The sequence below is a fragment of the Grus americana genome, chromosome 22, assembly GCF_028858705.1.
Source record: "Grus americana isolate bGruAme1 chromosome 22, bGruAme1.mat, whole genome shotgun sequence".
NCBI classification, from domain to species: domain Eukaryota; kingdom Metazoa; phylum Chordata; class Aves; order Gruiformes; family Gruidae; genus Grus; species Grus americana.
This window is the reverse complement of record NC_072873.1, coordinates 8,703,469-8,726,099: the sequence shown is the minus strand read 5'-3', so window position 1 is coordinate 8,726,099 and position 22,631 is coordinate 8,703,469. Positions and strand designations below refer to the sequence as shown.

At 52.1% G+C, this 22,631-nt stretch overlaps 1 protein-coding gene across 4 annotated transcripts in view; it reads right to left on the bottom strand.

Moving 5' to 3' along the window:
* Positions 1-22,631, bottom strand: part of MYO1D (myosin ID) — a 160,756-nt gene that overhangs the window by 4,051 nt on the left and 134,074 nt on the right. The window contains exon 23 of one of the 4 annotated variants that reach the window (XM_054801631.1): positions 5,405-5,497. The exons of the other annotated variants lie outside the window; for them this stretch is intronic. Coding sequence (XP_054657606.1) covers positions 5,482-5,497 — 16 coding nt within the window. The 3' untranslated portion in view covers positions 5,405-5,481. Of the gene's footprint in view, positions 1-5,404; positions 5,498-22,631 lie in introns of those variants that run through there. 4 annotated transcript variants of the gene reach the window in all.

Sequence of the window (22,631 nt, the reverse complement as noted above, 5' to 3'; positions counted from 1 at the left end):
AAATTTTAGGTAAGAAGAAGACAGAGGGTCTGGCGCTGTGAAGAGTCGAACGCTGTTGACGTAAGCAGCCCAAACCGGGGGAGAGGAATGTCATTAACCTGAATTTTGACCACAAGCAGGAGCTAGGCGTTGAAATCAGAAGGTCCTTGATGTATTTTGAGCCCTGCGGCTGTGGGATCTTCAGCAAGAATCTCAGTCTCTCTAGGTCCCAGCTCCTGCTGGAATGAGGAGAAACAACTAAACACACGTCCAGGTGAAGCCAACATTGTCCTGGGATAGTGGGCTCCTGAGAAGATGCTCTGATCTTCGCCCCGTGGAACACTTCCACTAAATAAGAGCTTCGCTCCCCCCCCCCCCATTTTCCAGATCCCACCATGACAGTGCTCTGGATCATGTGTTGCTTTTCTTCATGTGAGAAGAGGTTTCAGCCTCAAAACCTTTTGCTGGGGGAGCAGGACGGCTCTTGAATGGCATCCAAAGAAGAATCCCCCCCCACCCTCTTTGCAAGTCCGCATGGGGATTACAAACCCCATCCTTGGCTTTCCCCACTGGGCGACGCGACGCCGAACCCCGTCACCAGCTCCACGAGCAGCCTGACGTGCTGGGACCTCGAGTCTCTTGGCTGCCGCTCCTGTGCTTGGTCAATCGCCAGCAAGGAAGAGGTTGGAGGAAACGTCAGTTTGGTTTCCAGCCCATCAGCGTCACGTTTGTTGGTGCAGTAGCAAAAAGGGGAGATGACAGCTGCTGGCTTGCCCTGGAGTAAGATGGTTTATTCATTGACCGAGAGGGAGAGAACGGCTGCCTGCATCAGGCAATAAACCACACTAAAAGACCTTCCAAATCACACCGCGCCGGCGAGGTTTTACCAAGTAGCACAGCTGGGGAGATGCTTCCCCATGTTCCTGCAGAATTGAGATCCCAAAGGAAGAGTCCGGGATGGAGATGGTCCAGCGTAACCCTGGATGTCCAACAAAGTCTTTCACAGACAAGGGCAACAGGCAGTGAAGATACCTTGTGGGGATCACTGGTGGTCCGCAAGACCTCGAGCAAGACATTGATGGCAGCAAAAGCAGAGACAAGTCCCACTTCCACTCGAATTTGGGCTAAAAACGGAATTTTCACTGCAAAATCCTGTCCCACCACGGTACTTTGCTCTTCCACCTCTCCATCCCGATAAGATGATTCAGCCAAGAAAAGGATATTAAGGTGAAATTCAGGTGGAAGAAAGTTTGCACTGTTGAATTTCAAGCTTGGAAACACATGTTTATGCACCATCCATGCGCTAATGCCTGAAGTGTTTCGATGGTTGCTGCTATTTAAAGAACATTTATGAATTTACTAATTACTTAGCAATAATCTTCTGGCCTTCTGACAATTTAAAGGACCAACTAGGTTTCACATTAGAGGTGGATGATCTTGTCATCTAAAGACCTGCGGGCAGAACTGAATGTATTTCTGACTATTCTGCGACCGAAGACACAGTCACAGCGCAGAGACCTAAGTGACGTGCCCAAGGTCACAGGAAACAGTGTCGGAATTAAGAGCTAAACCCAAATTCGCCAACTTTCAAGATCTGTCTTCTAACCGCAGATGAGCGACCCGCCATGGCAATCCCAACGCCAGTCTCTTCTTTCATCCTGTAGATCTGCTTGGTTCAAGGATCCTGCGTTGGTTCAGACCCGGTTTCTTTTTCCCACGGAGGTGGGTGACTGCCGGCGGGGAGCCCCCCCCTGCAGATCCAACGGCAGGATGGCCGGGACCCTCCGGAGCTGTCACCAGGCTGACCCTTCCTACAGGGAGTAGTAAGTAAGTAAAAAGGAGAATTTGTTCCAGACATCAGCCTCTATTTTAGTAAGTCCTTAACAGGCTTCCGAGACACTTCTGCTGTCTCTCTTGTGCAGCCACAGGTTTAGGAGACCGTCTCCAAGCTCTCCGTGCTCGTAGGTCCCAAGCCCAGCTCTGCCCGAGAGCAGCCCCGTCTGACGGCGGCTTTGGCTCTGTACCAAGCCCCGCTGTGACCTGCCCGCCGACGGAAGGCGATTAGGACAAAACGACGGATGCTGCCGCCGGGCATCTTCTGGGAAATAAAATTACTTATTTTTAACAACGATTCCATTAGAAGAGACGGCGAGATGCGAGCGCCGGCTGAGGCTCTGCCGGGGAAGAAACCCCAGCCCCCAGCATCCCGGTGTGAAACTGCTTGGAAAAGCGTAAAGGGAAAAAGGGAGCATTCGGGGGAAGGTCAGGATCAACCCCAGCGCTGCTCCGGTCCTGCCAGGGAACCACAGGACAATTTCTGTATATAATAAACCGCATGATAATTATTTCTGTATATAACGAACACCGAAGCGTCGGTGTTTTCTGAAAACACAGGTCTTTTTACAGAACTGCAAACAGTATTTTTGGGTGGAAACAGCCTCTCTCGACATCCCGGCGGTACCCACCACGGCCGCTGATCTCAGCTGGTCGTGCGGGCAGGAGCTTCTCTTCGCTCTTTGGATTTCATGGCTCAGCAAAGGTCTGCAGGACCCGGTGACTCCTCTTCCTTCAGCTGCTCCAGACCATCACAGCACACCAACTGCCTCCGCTCGCCCAGAGGAGTTAACGGCAAACAGCCGAGGCGACGGCTGCGGGCGTGAGCACACGCGCGCGTGCGAAGCACCGCCAGCATCGCACGGACAGCGTCTGCACGTATGGGAGAACCGCATCCCGGAGCGAGAGCATTGTTAGAAATACTGATCGGAGGTAAACGCCGGCAAAAGGGAAACCAGCAGAGAAGAGATGACTCCGGGTGGAAGCAGAGCACTGGCCCGTGAAACACGAGAGTTTTGACTGAGTGTTTAATCCGGGACCTCGGGGAAAACCCAAGGCAAGTGGCGCATAAATGGCCGCGGACATCTGTCAGCGCTGCTGCGAATACAAATGCATCTACGTCGCCAGTGCGTGGTGGGGAGCGAAACGGTGAAGGGAAAAGAGTGGAGAAAGATCAGAGGTGGTTTCGGGGGAGACGGCGGCGTAAGACTAGAAAGTGAAATAAACACATCGTTAAAGAAACGTTAGACATACGAGATGCTTAAGGGCAACCACAGGTGACCTGGGACGCCTTGCAGGGAGCCGGCACGGCCGTGAGGATACAGCGAAGCGCTCGTCGATGAGATCTTCTCCACTTGTAGCCGTGAGCTCCGTCAGGAAGCGCCGTGGGCGGCAGAGAGCCGGGACACACCGTGCCCAGGGACGGCGGTACCCGACTGCGGCCCGGGTGCTCCGGGGATGCAGCTCCATCGCCCGCAGGGCGGGGGGACGGAGGAACGGGCAGTTTATATGGATTTTCCAGGGTGTTTAAATGAGGTGCTGCCTGCCAAGGGACGCAGCTAACGCCATGGCGGAGCAGGAAATAAGTTTCTTTTTAGGAAGCAAACTTTGGGTAGAAGATGGCAAGTGCAGTAAGTGCCTGATGTTCACGACAACAAACCGGAGGGATTTAAGTGAGGCTAAGCACGCAACGCAGCGTGCGACGAGGGCCCGGCAGTAATAAACCGAACGGGATGTATTCCCGAGGGGATTTTTTTTTTTTTTAAGCGATCGAATCTTTTCTAGAGTTTAGATCGCGGCATCTTTCTGGAAAGGCAGGCATCACCGTGGACTACTTGGGTAAGACTTCAAGCGAGCACGCAGCTGCAAACAAGATGTTAGGAAGCATTAGGAGCAGGATGGAGGATACCGGAAAAAAAAATTAACACCTTATATAAGTCAGAGCTGCAGGCTCATCTGGATACAGGCTGCAGCCTTTGAGGGGGTTCGGCGATGAAAAAAACCCCAGCAAGCAAGGCTCAAAGACGAAGGGAGACTGTAAAAAAAAAAAAAGAAACCAAAAAAGCAGCAGCTATATTCTGCGTGAAGAAAATACGCAAGAAGCGGAGAAAGAAACTAGAGAGGCCTAAAAAAAAAAAAGGCAGCTTTCAAGGTGCTGCTTCCCAACGCCAGCCAAAGAGACAAACGGTAACAGCGAGAACTTCAAGGTGGGTTCAAATCGCTTTCCAGGCGGTGCGTGGTCTCGCTGCTGTGGATCGCCCCAGGCTGCCGGCTGGCACGGAGGGGAGAAAAACCCAGCAGGGTCTAAGATGCCATTGGCTATAACACAGGTAATAAACACTTACGTATCTGAGTTACGCCAGGTGTCAGTTTTGGAAAAGATAAGTGTCTTCTGCACGAGGGTTTACAGCCCGCTGCCTTCGCAGCGGGGCGTGCGGCAGGGGAGGGACGAGGGGTTATATCTCCTCTGACCACTCGTGGGGTTCTGCAACTGGGAGGACAATGATACCGGGGATATTTGGGCTGAAAGGAAAAGCTATAGTTCTCGCTGTGAACATTAACCCCACAGTAGCTTTAACGGGGACAAAAATAGAAACGCCTAGTTCCTCAGCACGCGCAAGTGCGAAACCTGCACCGAAACCTCATGCGCCTGTTCTGTCGCCCGGCTGTAACCCCTCAGCGTCGCACGAGGAGGAAAGCGTGGTGTCGGGAGAAGCATCCCCTGCCGTCCCCGGGGAGCCACGGCATGAAGGGCATCACGTGTGAATAATCCTGGGTGGATATTTCATTCCAGGGAGAGAGAGAGAGAGAGAGAGACGTCCTGCTGCAAGCGTCGCGAGCCCGCGGGCGGCCGGCGCTTTGCCACGCTTCATCTTCTCTGCTCTCCCGCTGCCTCTCGGGGGGGCAGTAACATCTGAAGTGTGCGCAGCTTCAAAGCACCGGGTCCCACTTCCAGAAAAGATTTACACACTTGGAGCATAAATTTCCCTAAGTGAGACTCGGATGATTTTGACAGCATCACCCCTGCGACTCCTTGGCACACTTCATCCTTTGCTCCGCCATTGGAGGGAGAAAACACCTTTTCCCAGCCAGCTCTTAGTAAAACGCCCTGGCGCACGTAGCTATGGGCGGTTAAAAGCAACGATTTACTATCCCGTGTACCCGAGCAAATAATTTAACGTCCTCTTTGCCTCCTCGCGCCGCCGGGCTGTATTAGCAGCACCAAAGGAGAGCCCCCTCCGTCCAGCGGTCCCTTTTCAGCCGGCAGCTCTCTCCATCCCACGGCTTCGGTTACCACCGCCGAGAAGCCCAGGGCGAGGAGATTGCACCCGTTTTTCGGATGCAGATGGCTCCTCTCTGCTCACAACTCCAGAGCAGCTGGGTGAGCAGGGGACGAACACGCGTGGCAGGTAGCGTGCCGCTCGGTCAGCACACGCTGCGTTACTCACACGTGCGCCGAAGGGAGATGACAACATCCTAAACCACAACGGGCTTTCAGAATCTGCCTTGTGAAACCCTCTCTGAGGTGTCGCAGAGCGAAAGCACGAGACAAACAGGATGTCTTCTCAAACCGTTACTTGTTTTTCAGAGACGGAGGGCTGTTTGCGTCGCAGAGCTCTTCTGTCTCAGGTGGTCTTGGCTGAGATTAGATGTCAAGATGGATCAAAGCTATGGGAAAGAGAAACTACAAAGAAGTCAGACACGAATAAAGGAGATCTCAAGCCAGGCTCAAAAGGCAAATTTCCAGAGTTGAAGGGCAGAACAAGTCCCCCAGGCATTTTAATGCCAGGAAAGGTCAGCTGAGTTAAACACGGCTCTGGCAGGTCCTTGCTCACTGTATGATTTTTTCAAAATTATCAGCGGTCAAGTGATGCTTCATACCGTGAATTTTTTTTTTCAGCCTTCAAAACCAGCAAATGCTTACGGCGTATTTCTAATGTAGTTTTGTACCCTGGGCTCTATGGTCAGGCGAATCACCTCAGAAGCTGGAAGAAGTGATGTTGCAAAAGCAATTTTTGCAAGAGAAGGACCAGGCTACAAACTGCAACCCCACGTCGTTCCACTGAAAACTCAACCACTCCACTTAAAAAAGTGGTTTTTAGTCTTTTCTGCCTCAGACTTGCCCACGTGTCGGGTTTGTTTTTTTTTTTTTTTTTCTCTGCAGCTCATGCTGACATCTATTTACCAGTGCAAACCACAGAGCCGCTCGCCTTCGGTTTGGGGAACCGTACGGTACCAGCTATTACAACATCACGCTAGCAAGTCGCGTCAGCAACTCTATTTTTGCCCTTTTAATGAGAAACAAGGTTTGTTACTATCTGTATATTCCCAGCGAAAAGCGTTACGTACATCCAATGGCACATAGCAAGGCAAAAACCAAAAAGTCGGCTATTAATACCCCGCTCTGCTGGCGTCTGGCCGGGGCACCGAGATGGTTCCTTTTATTCACGTCTGACCCATAAAAGCCACTTTCCTAGGAAGGCAGCAGCTGCCACAACAGGGATGTGCTTTTTTTTTTTTTGTGATGCGTCTGCGGTAGATCCAGGTATATTCCGTGCCCTCTAGCCGAGGGGTAAGACTCGCCCATTAAATATCTGGCTCTCGCATTCTTAAAACGCTTTTATTCTTACTTGAACCCAAGGTCAGGCGGTCCCAGAGCAGCGCGGGCGAGTCGCGCTTGGTTCTTCATTTATTTAGGAACTGGGGCATCTGTGCATCCATCCTCACTAGCCAGAGAGAGCTTTCCGGAAAATCAGCGAGCTGTAAAACACTGCGGTCTCTTCCAGCAAAACGGTTTGGTTTGCGCGTTTGTGGGGAGAGGAGGATCCCCGGGGCGATGGGGTAGGGGTTGCCCCCCCCAGCCCCGCTCCAGGGCTGTTCCCCTCCATCGGGAGCTTGGGGTAACAGCCAGGTTTCAATAAAATACCTACGCAGCTAAAAAGCGGGTTAACAGAGGTGAGGTCTCAGCCACACAGCCTCACTACCTACGGGGTCTGCGCCCCAAAGCTCTGAACTGATGGTGGGAAAGCCCCCCCAAAAGTGGTTTTGAGACATCACTTTGCGAGCGCGCCGCGCGGTGTACCCTGACATCCCCTTTCCTCCATCCCTGGGAGATCTGATGGAAACAAAAAGTGAAGTTAATTATCCCGTATCACGTGAAATTCAAGAAAGGGATCAAAAACTCATTGAAGCTTTGCCCTCCAGCCGAACCGGGGCGACCGCTCGCACCCCCCCAAACCCCAGCCCTAACACGACCACCATCTCCAAGCTGAAGGCGATGGACTTTGGGATGGGAGAGATGCGCTTTAGGGACCCAAGCTCAGCTATAAACCGTACCCCGACCTCGTTACCCCACTTGGGCTATGAATTGCACGCCGGCCGCAAACAGCAAGGCTCGGGCAGCACCGTCCCCCTGCCCGCAGCAGGCAGGAGGCATCGGGCTCCTGGAGCCGTCGCTGATGCTCTCCGACTTCTGCTCCTGTCGAAGCTGAGAATTCATCTGCACGCTTCCAACGGAGAAGTCTCGGTCTTTTTTTTTTTTTTCTCTCTCCTCGTGCTGTCAGCGTTCAATGCCTGATGTAATTTATCCCTTACGAAGCACTCGCTAAAGCTGGTCAACGGTTTTCTGGATGAAAAAGGCGCGTTCACTTAAATAGGGTATTTCCTGGGAAATCTCATCAACAAAGCAGCTTTCGGAAGGAAAAAAAAAAGCAAAAGCACACACAGTGCATTAAATATTTTATTTCCTCCAGCAGGCAAAATGAAAAATTCCCAAGCTCCTGAGCGGAGAGGGGGAGAAGGCAGCTCCCAGCCACTGTGGGAGAACCACGACAGCACCCACCGACCGGGCTCCACCTAAATAACGGGTTATGGGTCCGACACCCTAACAGGAGGCACCCCAACATGCCGCATGCCCAGCTCGAGTGCTCGGGACTGCAGGGAATTGCCTACTCTAAAATCCACATACTGTTCCTTTTCCCTCCCCTGGTCGCCACGTGCGGTTTGGTGCCGTAAGAATTAAAATCCCCCACAAAATTCAGCGTATTTTTGCATTCTCTCGACAGCTAAACCGGTTAAGTTTTGCATCGAGCCTTCAGCACGCCGAAGATTTACAGACGGGTGATAAGCAAGCGTGCGGAGGAAAGCAGAAGGATGGGGCGAGCCGGGCGCGAGCCACACGGGGTTCGTGGGTGACATGGGTGGCAGGAGGGAAGGCGCCCACGTCCTTTCCATCTTCTCAAACGCCCGCCGGGTTCCAGCAATAACAGGAGAAGCGTCACCTGGGGCTAACCCAGCGGCACCTGCCTCTGCGAGGAGCGGAAACTGGTGCAGGATTATGAAATGAGTGATCTCGTTAGGTAAGAAATGACTTCTACGACTGCGTAACGCCCTCGCCCTGCCTACGCGCACGGCTCCCGTGTGCTTTGCAGCTCAGTTTACATCCTACTTGGTTTTGGCTAAACAGAGAAATTTAGTTTCCGAGGTCGACGGACACGCGCGGTACAGTCCGGTGACACGTGCCGCTTGCCTTCATCTACTCAAACCGACCCCGATCTCAACATCAGCAGCTTTCCCGGGGTGCAGCACCAATACAATATATAAAGTACAGCTTCTGCTGAAGTCTCCAATTAGTCATATTTTTCTCAGCTATTCTGAGTCCTGGCGAAGCTTTTGAGAGCCAGCTCTCATCCGGCTTTCAGCTTTAGTAGGAGCAAACGTGGCCGCAAGACGCTGGAGCGGTACATATTTTAGAAAAACCACTATGCCAAAAATATGATTCCAAGTCCTTGGCTGGAGACAGAGCTAAAGCAGAACGTCGGCGCATTCACGGGGTTATGCCAAGAATCCTGCAGCAGAAATGCACCAGCACATAAATCAAATAAGAGCACTTAGGAAGACGAGCGCAGATTTGCTTCGTGTTTAGGACATCACGGACCTCGATTTGGGCTGCGGAGCAGCAGCAATCTCTCCTTACGGTTTCTTGACAGCTCTGGTCCTCGCCATCGCCCAGCCAGCGGGCCGAATTCACCGGACCCGCATTTGCAACGTCCCTCCCAAAAGGATGCTCTGGGCCTGTTTAGCAGATGCTGATAAAATTCTGCTGGCTGAATTTTTGAAGTTTGAGAAAGGAAGAAATTTGAAAAAAAAACCAAACCCCAAACTTCAAAGGGAATCCAGCACATTTCAGTCATCTGGGATGTATTTAGCCAACTCCTGCAAGAACGTGAGGTATAGGGCGCTGACGGCGAGGACAATCAGCATGGTACTATTCAACTGTTTACCACTCAAATTTACAAGGATTTTCTAGTATCAAAGAGCAGTCGAAACAGCTGGCGGGTGCATTACGCTGGGAAACGACGCCATGGTGAAGTGCTGCCGCCGCCCTGTCGTTTCTCTTTGCTACAGACATAACCTGCAGCCATCCCGCCGGACGAGCGGCTCTGCTTTTCCCACTGGTACGGGCAGGGCTGTGAATTAAATAGGTATTTTTAGAGTCTGGCCGAGGTTCGAAGTCACAAAACAGGGGAAGCTGCCACCGAGCTTCATTGAGATCCCCTACAATTATTATTAAAAAAAATTAAAAATCAAAAGTGTGCACATTTTTGAAATTCTCTCCTCCTTTTGTTTTTTTCTCATTATTCTTTGGGATCAACCTGGCAAAGTGAAAGTGCCAGGAAGCCAGCACAGATAAGCGGGAGGGCAATTTCTAAGGCGAAGCCACAAGCTCGGCTTCTGCCAGCCCCGACGGCTGCGATGCCGCTGGAGCTGCAGGGAACGAGCGGATCTGGGGACGCGCGGCCCCGAGGACGACGGCGAGAGGGCTCGCCCCACGCGCAGGGGCCGGGAAGCGGGGATGCGTCGTCGCGTCGCACCCACGGCTCCAAAAGCTTCGGTTCGATACCGCCTCTGCAGGGCGGCCGTGCCGAGGACCCGGCTGTCATTGTCCCCAGTTGTCCTGGCCGCGCTCCCGTCCTGTGAAACGCCGAGCTGCTGCGCAGGCAAACAACTCGGCTCCATTATATTCTGCACACAGCGCCGCTGAGCTCATTAAAGCCGGAGCCGGGAATTTAATGGGAGGGCTCTGACATCCCGGGGAACATCCACTGCCAGGTGCGTTCGCCCGGCACCGCACGGGCATAATTCACCCGTCTCCCTTTGACTGGCGTGTGACAGCTTGGGTGTGCGTGCAGGGAGGGGGTGATGGAGAACGACCGCTTTTAGCACTACAGCTCTCAGTCACTATGGCAACCCGGATATTCATCATCCCATCTGATGCTTCATTTCTGCCAGCCAAACGGGCTGACGCAGAGCAACGAGAGATGGGTTCGTTTACTGCCTCCCGCGATTGCTGCTCGGTGCACCCCGGATAACCCCTGCATAAGCTAATTCTGCATGAATTCCCCTTTCTGAGGGTGTTTTTTTGGTTTGTTTGGGGTTTTTTTGAAGTTTACCGGGGATGGTCCTGCTCACCACTGCAGCGGCAGCACTGGTGCAGAGGTTTTTCCAGGCAGGATGTCACCATGACCTACTTTGTGCAGGACGAGGTGACATCATGTTAAAATGCCAGCGGCTTCCCAGTCCTCCAGACCACTCTGTCCGGTAGCAACGCTGAATTAATTTGGCCCCGAAGGCAGATTTCGGACAAGGAGTCACGTACCTCCAGGCATCGGTACGACCTCGCTCTGTCGGCACGCGAGATGTCTCCCCTCCTTGGCTCCTCTGACCTGGAACAGCTGTGCTTAATCTGCCTCTCTATTTCCAGATCTGATCTGAAAACCTAGATTTTTCTCCTTTTCTAATAGAAAAGAGAGAAATTGGCTAAAGCTTCAGGGGACAGAAAAATGCCATTAAAAAAGAAAAAAAAAAAAAAGAGGTGTTATTGTGCCGTTTTCTCCTGCAGCATTTCTCCCAGAGAGAAGCAATGTTCCTCTTCACCCTCCCCGTGCGAAGCAAGCTTTTTATCACGTAGTGCCCGATAGAAGGTCACACTTCCATGGGCAACCAGCAACACACACGAGCATTTTCCCCGAGGAATCAGGCAGGCAGTGTCAGGGCTGTCCAGCCCGCGACCAGCGGCTCGTTCCTGAAAGCTAAACCATGAATTTTCACCAAAGGCGAGCGCAGAGGGGTGGGGTGTGCTCAGGTTATCACGGTGTTATGCCACCGAGGAAGACGGCTCCTCCTCTCCCGGCATCCACGCTGTGACATTTTAGCTGAGGAAGCTGAATCATCCTTCGGTTAACGACAGGCTTTTAACCTGACGTTGAGGAGTCTCGCTGAGGTCTCCCTGTTAAAAACCTCTCTCGCTCTGGCCGAAAGAAGAATCACTCAAACGCAGTGATTTTAACACCCCTCGGGTTTACGCTGTCGCCCCCTTGGGAGCCATTTGATGGGGAAGGACGTGGCAGCAGGGATATTGCAGGCAGGAGGGATGCTGCAGGCAGGAGGGATGCTGCAGGCAGGAGGGATATTGCAGGCAGCAGGGATGCTGCAGGCAGGAAGGATGCTGCAGGCAGGAAGGATGCTGCAGGCAGGAGGGATATTGCAGGCAGGAAGGATGCTGCAGGCAGGAGGGATGCTGCAGGCAGGAGGGATATCGCAGGCAGGAGGGATGCTGCAGGCAGGAGGGATGCTGCAGGCAGGAGGGATGCTGCAGGCAGCAGGGATATCGCAGGCAGGAGGGATGCTGCAGGCAGGAAGGATGCTGCAGGCAGGAAGGATGCTGCAGGCAGCAGGGATATTGCAGGCAGCAGGGATATTGCAGGCAGGAGGGATGCTGCATGCAGGAGGGATATTGCAGGCAGCAGGGATGCTGCAGGCAGGAAGGATGCTGCAGGCAGGAAGGATGCTGCAGGCAGGAGGGATGCTGCAGGCAGGAGGGATGCTGCAGGCAGGAGGGATATCGCAGGCAGGAGGGATGCTGCAGGCAGCAGGGATGCTGCAGGCAGCAGGGATATCGCAGGCAGCAGGGATATTGCAGGCAGCAGGGATATTGCAGGCAGGAGGGATGCTGCAGGCAGGAGGGATATCGCAGGCAGCAGAGATATCGCAGGCAGCAGGGATATCGCAGGCAGCAGGGATGCTGCAGGCAGCAGGGATATCACAGGCAGCAGGGATGCTGCAGGCAGGAGGGATATCGCAGGCAGCAGGGATATTGCAGGCAGGAGGGATGCTGCAGGCAGGAGGGATGCTGCAGGCAGCAGGGATATTGCAGGCAGCACGGTGTTTCCTGCAAACACGTCGCCCTGCCAGGCGCCTCCCAGACCAGCGGCAGTTTACAACACGTACCGGACCCTGCGGAACAAGACAGGGAAGAATCATCAGGCAGAGGATGACGAACAGGAAGGGGAAGAGGAAGCAACAGGTCAGGGTGACTCAGGGCACCGACCTCTCGCTTGCTCCATCGTCGCGGTCAGGTTTTAGCTTTTTAACCGACTGCTCCTTCCCTCGTACTTCCCGGGTCTCCGAACACACCCAGGGCCTTCCGGAGGAGCCCGAAGAGATGAAGCAAGTACGCTCTCTGCCTCGGTGCATCGGGGTTCGGCTCCCAACATCTCCACGGGCTATCAGCAGAGTCCCGGAGGCGGACGGTATTTTAGGGATGGTGTTTGAACAGGTTTACAACCGTCCTCAGGCCGTCAGGGGCTGACGCACCTCGTCTACACCAAAGTTCCCCAGCAACGCTTTTTTTTTTTTTAATTTTTTTTTTTAAGTCTTGAGAAAATTTGGCCTCTGTTTCCCAGCACAGGATGGCCCAAAGATGGGGACGGCTGGTCATTAACCCAGAGGAGAGTTTGGCTTACAGAAAAGATAAAAGCAATAACCGCAGCAGGCAATCATGAGGTGCCCAAATTAAGGAAGAAGCGGGGGATTTCAGAACGCTCGGGAAGGAAGAGGATGGTTGGACCGCGCAGGGCTGGGAGCAGCCTCCGTTCCCGTAACGTAGGGCAAAGTCGCTCCTACCGCCTTAAAAACTCCGTCCGTGCGGGAAAGCCTGGCTAGAACCAGCACTGACATCACCTCTGTGTCAGCATTACAGCATCCCAGTGAAACAGTTTGGGTCTAACCAAATCTCAGGCATGCTGAAAGTCATTACTGCTCCGGTCAAAAGCATCGGAGTGAATCAGGTTTGAAGAGGTGTAGCCTGGGGAGAACAAACCATGAGGCGGATTTTCTAAGAAAGATTTTTTTCCTTCCATCAGAAAAGTCGTGAAACAAAGTCCTTCCGGTAGCGCAGAGTACCACGCGGGTATTTTAAAAGAGGAATTTAATTCTGAACTCCTAACGTCCTCTCCAAGGAGCAAGAGCAGTCCGATTAGCCTCAAACAACGGGACGGCCGACCTGCCGGGGGCTCGGGATCAGCCGCAGGCGCTCCCCGGAACAAAGAACCGAGCTGAGGAACATAACCCTGTGACTAATGATTCAAGGCAGCCGCCTTCTCCACCTTTCCAGCCAGATGATTCCTGAGAGCACCAAACTTTGGCTGTTTCCGTGATATTATACGGAATATTATACTGTGAGGCATCAAGGATGCTGCTTAGAAGCAGGACTTGGGCTATACCGGGAAATCAATTTTTCATGTGATAGCAAAACGACGGGCAGGGTTTTAAGCGGGTCTTGTGTATTCAGAGAGGTTGGGCAGCCAATTCGGTTTTTATTATTTCAGGAGCATTTGCTGAGACGTTGCGGAGCGGTCTCGGTATCGCTTCTGCAAAGTAAAGGGCTCTGAAGCTGCAATCCCAGAATAAAAACGCTGGCACTTCTGCTTCCCTTTGTTCTCTCGTCTTTATTCACCGATACGTTAGCACGATTCACACAGGCAGGAAAAAAGGCAACTTGCTGTGAAGAGAGACAACCACGTCTTATTTAAATACCTGACCTATTTCTGCTTTTCCTTTGCCTAACTTATTCAGCAAGAAGTTTGGATTTGCAGAAATAGCTGAAATAACTGTGTTGGATCATGTGAAAAATACTCTTCCTCGTGGCAAAGCCAGCATGAAAAACGGGCGCATAAACAAAAAGATTTTTGCTTGTAGAAATGAAAAGTTTGGAAGGGAAATGCGCACTGCCAGGCCGATTCCCACTATATTCAGCATTTACAGCGTCATTGCAACAACATATAATTTGCATTTCAGGGTATTACGTGACTCCACTGGAGGACAACTCCTATGTAAACACGTCCCGGACATATACATTCAAACATTTATCATCAGCTGCCCGAGCTGGAAACACAGCAAATCCCCCCGGCCTGCAATTCAACGTCTTGCTCAGTAGGCAGGGTGATCTCATTGTGGAAATCACAGGCTAGATCGATATCCCTGCCCTATTAGACGGGCTTTTAAACGATCTCAGGAGCGCATCACACAGCTTTCGGCAAGGCGAGGCCCGGGGAAGGTCCAAGAGGTGATTCGGATGGAGTGGGGAGAGGCGGCGGAGGGCTGAGCGACTGCTCGCGACCCGCCGGCGAGGCTGCCGGTGCCCCTCCATCTCCCCGGAATAAACACGGGGCTGTTCCCGAGCAGGCTTAGGATGCGAGCTTCAGAGCGCAGACACGTTACCAGGCAGGGTAAAATGCTTTTAATTACTGCCTGGCACAGTTTGCGTTCTCAGCTGCAAAAGAATCGATCCTTCTTCCTATCTTTCCTTGCGGCGGAGGGTACGGTTTTCACTTAAATGCTATTTCTGTCGACGAGCCGCTTTCTTCCCACCCCCGACCCGCTGCTTCACGTAGATTTGGAACTCATGCCCCAGGCTGTAATTACCGGCGGTCGCAGGCAGCACCACTGCAGCGATTCTGACAACGCCGCCTTTATACCAAACGACTCGGGACCCCAACCCCGGGCCTTTGGATTCATCCCTCTCCTTCGCAAACGCCCCGCTGGGATTCTGCGACGCGCTGCCGCGCTCGTGGGAAAACAGCCCCGGTGACCTACGGGGTCTTACGCTCCTACAGAAATGTCTCCAAATACAGGCAAGTTTGGCAAACCAGAATTATTCTAATAAGAAATGGCATGGTATAGCCTTCGGTTTCCAGGCTAACGGGGATACTAATCACTTCACGGGGCTGTGGCGAGGATGGATAACTATAATCCCCGAGCCACGTCCAATGCTATTTGGAGGTACCAAAGGGTGGTAAGGCTTGCCATTCCCATATCCACCTTTCAGCAGGCAGAATTCTCAATATTTTATGCTTCCGTATTTCAGAGTCCACGCTAGGCGAAATCAGCAGATTTACACGTGGCACTGAGGCATTTGCTACATCAACCAAATGCCTGCAAAGCTAAAGCCGTTAACAACTCAAATATCTACGGCTCAGGCATTCAGCATTAATTTATTTTGCTGCAGTCATTCCAGCTGAGCAAAGTATCTTCCCCTACCCCAGTTTCTAATCAGCTTCCACCCTCCTCCGGGCTTACCAGAGTTAAATCTTTCACACTGCTCTCTGTGATAAATTGAAAAATTGAGCCGCGAACGGAGAAAAATGAGTCGCAAAGCAAATGCTTCCACTAGGAATAGATTAACTCTTTGTTCCAAGGCTATCACATCATTTCAAGAGGCTTCCTATATGTTTTTCTGAAGAGCCACTGCACTGCCAAGATAAGATGCCACCACTGTGAAATAATCTCTGGGAAGAGAATCCTTCCTCTCGTCTCGAAGGGTATGCCCACACAGGAGCTCGCCGCAGAGCTCAACGGTAACACCACCAAACCGGCAAATGAATCCCTCATCTCGAGACGTGACCTGCAGGAGGACTATCTTCCGCTCATCTTAACATCACGAACGCGGAGCATTCTTCACTCTAATTTAAAAACAGCATCTGAGGATGATGGATTTTTGCAACGTAAATTTTTGTTTGCGTGTGACAGAGGTAGCTGATGAGGGTTTTCGGTACGTAAGATAAACCCAATCTTTTTATGAAACGTGTTCTCAGCCTCATCATTCTGCCTTCCCATCCGCAGTGGAGTGAACTGGCCTCCTTCCCCTTCGCCGTCCAGGAGCTTCTCTTTTCTGTCTCCAACAGCTCTACACGCAGAACATCCGGAGAGGAAAACAGCTGACAACACCCAGGGCACCCGTCAATACAACAGCTAGAAATAAGGAGACGACGGCAGAATACACGAGCATGCGGTCCCTGGACCACAGAGCTTGGAAACGCGCTGTACGCAAAACTAAAGACCCAACGTGAAAAGCCAGAGGATCGAAAGGAGTGAGCGTGGGTGCGACCCCTCGGGAGAAAAGCGCTAACGCTCTCCCTGATCTCGTCCGTCTCGGCGCGGATCCTGCTCTTAGCAAGGCAAAGCACTGAACGACGTCCGTGTTATGCCAAGAGGTTGGTATTAAGCAATCTTCTGTACGGCTGGGGGAACCTCCAGAGCTCGTGCAGTGCAGGTGATTAGGTCAGACGATTAAAAGACTCTGCCTGACCTTGAGATCAATGAAAGCCCTCCTTAAGTCATGCAAGTTTCTCCGGGGCTAAAATCCTGCCGCGGACACGGAGAGCCAACAGGCTTATTCAGATCGCCGAGAAACAGAGGTCACCTACAGATCGCCAACCTACTGCTGCCAAGTCCAGCGCGGCGCGGCACGGCAGTCAGCGCGAGCGACTTAGTGAGCCGCTCTGCAAAAAAAACCTACCTGAAAATAACGCGGCAGCTTATAAATCTACTTCTGTGCTTTGGTGAGGCGCTGCCTCGGCAGCCCTGCTTCTACGCAGTGAGGTCAAGCTTCTGGCGTACTGCTAGCACGCCGACGCCGAAAGGAGATAAAGATTCTTTTCAGACTCTTTTTTTTCCCCAAAGGTGATGATACTCACTTGACTCTCCTGGGTGTACGCATCTTCACATGACACATTTAGGGACGAGCTAGCTACCTTTAAATCACTGCGCATAATTATCTCTGAATTCCTGCAGCACAAGAGGGAAACAGCTGGAATTACTGGCTCCGGGTGTAAACACTTGTGACCAGGAGAAAGCAAGCTGCTGACAGGTAATTAAGTGCTCCTTAGCTAGTGTAAACACTTAGGTCACTAATTGGAGCTGCTTCTTCCTCTTTTGCTCTCTCTGTCCCTCCCACAAGGAACTGAGCTGCTGCCAGCAAAAAGTCAGCAAAATTAAAGCTTCTTGATTTGCACTTCTATACTCAAAAATAAAACCTGTGCAATGATCTTTCATATCCTCCGCGATCTCTGAGCTCTCTGAAACTGTGACCCAAGTGCGCTGTTGCAAGGATGAGAGGCGAGGTTTGGTCCTTGGAGGAGATGTGGTGATACAGGAGCAGAACCAAAGCCTCAGGACCCCGAGAATGATTTCCCACGACCTGGGAAAGATTCGGTTCCCGTCGAGCGAGGCAGCAGCCAGCACTCGTCAGCCCACAAGTATCGCTACAAGTTTCAAAGCTGCCTTTTTTTTTATACGTTACTTAAAGTAAAGCCAAGTTCTGATTTTGACTCTATAAAGGCAGTCCTCCCTGCACACGCAGGCAAAAGCTCCCCAGACTGAAGAGTCCCGCGAATACAATGCAATCCAGCGCCCGCACTTTTTGGAAGGGATTTCTATTAAACCCAAGCAGGGGCTATATTAACTCGCCCGACAAGCACAATGTCCCGTGACACCGAATCAATCCAACTGGACCAAGTATTCTGATATTCCCGTGCCAAGCGGCCAAGTCATACATCCAAACGCTTACGATTATTAGGATTAAGCGTTCGAAAGGAGAGGTGTGAAGTGAGAGGAAGGAGAGGCTTACCCTGCGGATTTTGCTCTGCTCCTTGGGTAACCACCGGCCAATTATCACATTTTCCCTTACACAGACAAACCGTATAACTGAACCCTAAACACTCCAGATCAGCTCCAGAGATAACTTCCACTTGAGATAAAGGAGCGAGCGGTAACGGGAGATGATTAACAGCCTAACATGGAAAGTTAACCCGCAACAGCACGGCCAATGACTTACAAACTATTCACCAGAGTACGCCGGAGCAGGAGCCCAGCAGTCCGACGCTAGTTAGGACAGCTGTTAACAGCCTAACAAAGCACATCGAAGAGGCGTATTAAATTTCAAAGGCATTCTGGATGAAATTGGGCTGGGCAGCAGGAGAGGCAGGGCTCCTGTTCCCATCTCTGCCAAAGCCCCCTTCTGCAATCTCCTCAGACAGAAGCACGCTAGCCGCTTGCCTGCGTGATAAAAGATAGCAAACGGTCAAAGAAACGGCCAGAGGAAAGAGAAGTTAACTCACTGCTTAACTTACACCCTTCCTATTCCCCAAAGACAGGTTCGCCAGCCAGGCACACAGCTTTCTCCCAGCCCTCCATAAAAAATATACACTACCAGAAGGCAGCACTAGAAAACATAATTTGTTCAAAGCCACGAACAAACAAAAAAGCCTCCATACGTTTAGAAGAAGCCAGTTGCTTTTTGGAACCGAAAAAATCCCGAAGCAGATAGGATATTACCGTGGAAGCGTTTAAGACCAGGTTGGATGAGGTTTTGGGCAACGTGGGCTAGTGGAGGGTGTCCCTGCCCGCAGCAGGGGGTTGGAACTAGATGAGTTTTAAGGTCCCTTCCAACCCAAACCGTTCTATGATTCTCTAACAGCGTTAACTGCTGTCCCTGATTTGCAGCCCGGGACAGGAGCACCCGAAGGTGTCGCACAGCGCTGGGTTTACACAGCCCACGAGTCTCACTTTAGTTCCCGCTGTTGTTTAACAGACCCTCGGCAGCGTAGTAAGGACGCAATTAGTTTGCGTTGGCCTAGTAGTCGCTATTTCCACTGCTGAAAGCATCCGTGTGCCCTTCCCACTACAGCGAGAACCATCGCCATATGCTCTCTCTCGGTCTCTTGCACAATCCCCAACCCGCCCTACTGACCCAGCGTTCCCAGTTGAGTTTGAGAGGAGAACTGGAGCCTCCCGTGCTGCAGCCCTTCACCTGGGGGGGGGAAGCTGGACAAACTGCAGAGCAGCTCGTGTCACCTTTCTGCTGGCACCCAGCTGCTCCGCATCCTCTTTCGCAGAGGAAACCGCAACCCAAACCCAGACTCGCTATAAACTCGCACGGTCGCGGACTCGGCTGGCTCGCGTCTTTGAAGAATTACACTGTTGGGGTATGTTTCTCTGCAGGGGCAGCGCTGTAGATGTGTGATAGTAACATCTGCTACCGCTTCTGACTAGATCTCAATCGGGTTTTTTTTTTTCTTCCCAGGTTTATCTGACAAGGAAAAACCAAAAGGCAAGCGATGGGCTGCAGTTTGGCCATGAGCAGAGTGACAGCTTTGAAAGGGATTTTCCAAAAAATCCACTTCAGCTTCTATATGCAAAGGTCAGAGCAAGAAGAAAAAACCCTACGGTAATCCAGGACTTGTGACGGATCTGAAACCCCCAACAGCACAATCCCGCTAGGATCTGGGCTACCCTGCTCTCTCAGGGCAGCAGGAAAGCCCAGGATGTCTCTCCAGCCTCTTTTCATGCATTTTTCATTCACTGGCTACAGGTTATTTTTCCAGCTCTGGAGGATGAGGGGTTCCTGGAGCCCATCAATTCCGTTCAGCTGCCCAGAAGAGCTGTTATCGACGAGACCGAGGCGGTCACCCGAGGTTGAATGTGCACATTACCCACCCCCCCCGGCGCTCCCAGCTTCTGGCTGACCCAGAAAGCGAGAGGTGCTCCAGCTAGGTCTGCTCCCAGCGGACCCCGGCTCAGTCCCACGCTGCCTGCCCTTCCACCGCAGGCCCCCGAAAAACAGGCTCGCAGAATAATTCAGGCTGGAGGAGATCGCTGAAGGTCACCTGCTTCAAGTCCCCATCCCAAATAGGGTCAATTTGAAAATGCGATCCAATTTTGGGACTAGGCAGCAAGGAAATCCTGTTACGGCTCGGGGAGGCTGCTCAGGGCCAGCCCTGGCTGACGGCATCGGAAGAGGATGACGAGATGTTGATCCTAGTGATGAATTTAAGATTTTTCCCAGACTGCTAGACATCGACAGCCGACAAGCTCCACAAATGTTGGAGCCGGGAAGGGGCAGGAAAGCTTTAGAAGGAATACCGCCATCACCCGGGACGGATGCCCAGCCAGCTGCGGAGGGGAGCACCTCCCGCGTCCCCAGCCCCGCGACGAAATAAAAAGCGGTGGACTAGGAAAACGCAAACGGCCGATGGATTTACTGCTGTGCCGAGGCAGCCACGGCGGTGCTCTCCAGAGACAGGGCCGTGCCAGCGCTCACCCCTGATGCCCCGAGCATCCCCTGAACCAAGAACAGCACCGAAGGAGGCAGGGGCAGGGCATGGCCGTGGCTCTCGGCGAAGAGGGACACCCAGCTGGTTTCCAAGCTGGGGACAGAGCTTTTGGCTCCAGGGGGACTGGAGGAAGACGGGATTGCTGGAATCTCCTGCCTGTGGAACTCTAACCTCGGGGCTGACGGCTGCAGCGGAGACTCCTTCCTTTACTTCGTGCCTTTATCTCTTCTCCTCATCTGCAGGATCCAAAGGAGATGAAAACCAAAGAGGATGAGCTGTCTGCTGCCTGGTTGCACAAGGACGGGGACAAAAGGGAGGAGGGTGCTGTGCTATTTAAAGCTGCCTCCTCCTCAATTCCTAGGGGTGGAATTTTACCTCTGGAGTGTTGATCGCTTTGTAGGAGGGATTTAAAGACTACTTATACAAAAATGATCATTAAAACCTAAATTAAACCTATGCCTAGTCAATACTTTCCAGTTCAATTGTCCTCAAAATCCAGAATAACGCATCCAATTTGCCAGAGAGATTTACTGCCGGTTTTCTTCCGTTTTACTAAAACAAAATCAAAATGCCATTCTTTTAAATTATAAGTATGCAGAAAGCCCCTTTGACAATAAGCTTACAGCACGATTCCTTAACTCCGCAGCACCTAAAGTGACTTCAAATTAAAAGAATTTCGAAGTGCTGCGATTAGTTTGATTACTAAATCAACAACTTGATTTAGCAAAATCACTGGCAGCTCACAAAGTATTAACCAGAACAATTAACAAGCGCTGGCAGTTTTCGAGTTATATTTACAAACTGAACTCAGACTAAATACAGCTGAAATCCTACCTTCTCTAATTCTTTTAACCTTTCTGGTTTTACTGCGGGAAAATAGAAAAGGCTCAAAATAAGCAGCATACGCTCTCAAGGTTAATGCTAATTACCTGGGCCAAAACGCCTTTGGTAAATCAAGAGTCCACAAAAACCATCTTCCAACAAACTTCAATATTTGAAGGTCAAAGATGGCTTTTAAAACCCCCAAATGGACTATTCCATCCCATCTGCCCTTGTGCCACTAGACAGGAGGAATTAAATTAACATTGGATGCCCAGATTTGAAAACTGGGGGGCAAAAGCCACAGCAGGGAAACAGCACGTCGGAAATTAAGACGGCTTTAACAAAGCACGTGCCAGTTCAGCACTTGCTCTGGTTAAATTTAATGAGTCATTGGGTTTTGATAATGTGAAGGCAATCCAGCGTGTGCCTCTTTATATAATCTTAAGTGTAAACAGATTTCGTGAATAAGCGTTTTCAAGTCATAAATGGGCTTCTTGTTAATAAAACGTCAAGTAATAAGTCGCTGTAGCGATGGTGATTGATGGCCAACGCTGCCTCCGGCTACAGAAAGAGACGGCACGGCGCTTGCTCCGTGTCAGCTTTTTGCTTTGCACAATTTCTACCCATTTGCTTTGCATGGAAACGCACGGAATTAAGGGGATGCTTTGCACTTGGATCTAGGACAGCTTCACCCGGCCACGGGCGCTCCCCGCAAACCCCCACCTGAGATACCAGGAGGGACGCTGCAACCCTCTGCCAAGGACGCGTCCCGTGCCTTCCCGGGCGGCAGTAAAATCGAACTGCTCTGCTTCTTTCCTCCTGAATTGCTGGAAAACTCATCCGTGCTGCCAGGCACCCGGGGGAGCTGCGGGAGGGCTGTTGGCACGCCGGCGGCTCAGCTGCATGAGCGACGCAAAGGAGGTTGAGGGTCCGAGCTGCCGCCCGGTTCGGCTGCGCCTCTCTGATCAAAGGGGCGCGCACCGATGGGGGCTGGCAAAGGGGCAAAACCCAGAGGACAAATTAAACCTTCCTCGGGTGACAAAAGCCCTCCTGGCCAGAGAGCCGCCGCGGGAAGGTGAGAGCAGGCAGGCTCACGCTCGGCGTCGCTGCCTTCGACGGCTGCCGGAGTTGTTTAACCCGAGCACCAAGCGACGCTCGTAACCAAAATCTATTTTGAAAAGCGATAGAGCGGAGCCGGCTACGTGGTTTTGCAGCAGCTTGATTTAGCTCAAGTAGCTTCTTTATCGAGTGAAAATGAAACCAGGCACGAAGCCAAGCGAGCGTCTCTGCACGGCTCTGATGCTGCGCAGGTGAATGTTTTCACGCCCGTTCGAGGCGAGTGCAACACCACGCTCACGTAAAGATGATTTTTAAAAGAAAAAAGAGCAAACGTGGTTCTTGGAGAGGATGAGGAAGGAGCGGTGGACAGCAAAGAGCTTGGAGCGCGGTGGGGAGGGGGGCAAGGGCGGACAGGGTGCGGGGAGAGGAGTGATGGGGCAGGGGCCAGGCACACCACGGGGTGCCAGCCCACGTTCTCCTGGCGCCGCGCGGCTCAACCAACGGACACCGGCATGGAGAAAAACTCGCCCTCAGCTCACGCGAAACCACTCACACGGTGCCAGAGAAAAAAAAACCCCACCGCAGGACGATTTCCTCCCTGTCCTCCAAAGATGACCCGAAGCTCCGTCAATCTCCCGCTTCCGCCCTATCGTCCTGCCTCTCCTCCTGCCGTGGCAGCTCTTCTCCACCAGCTCCATTTTTTAA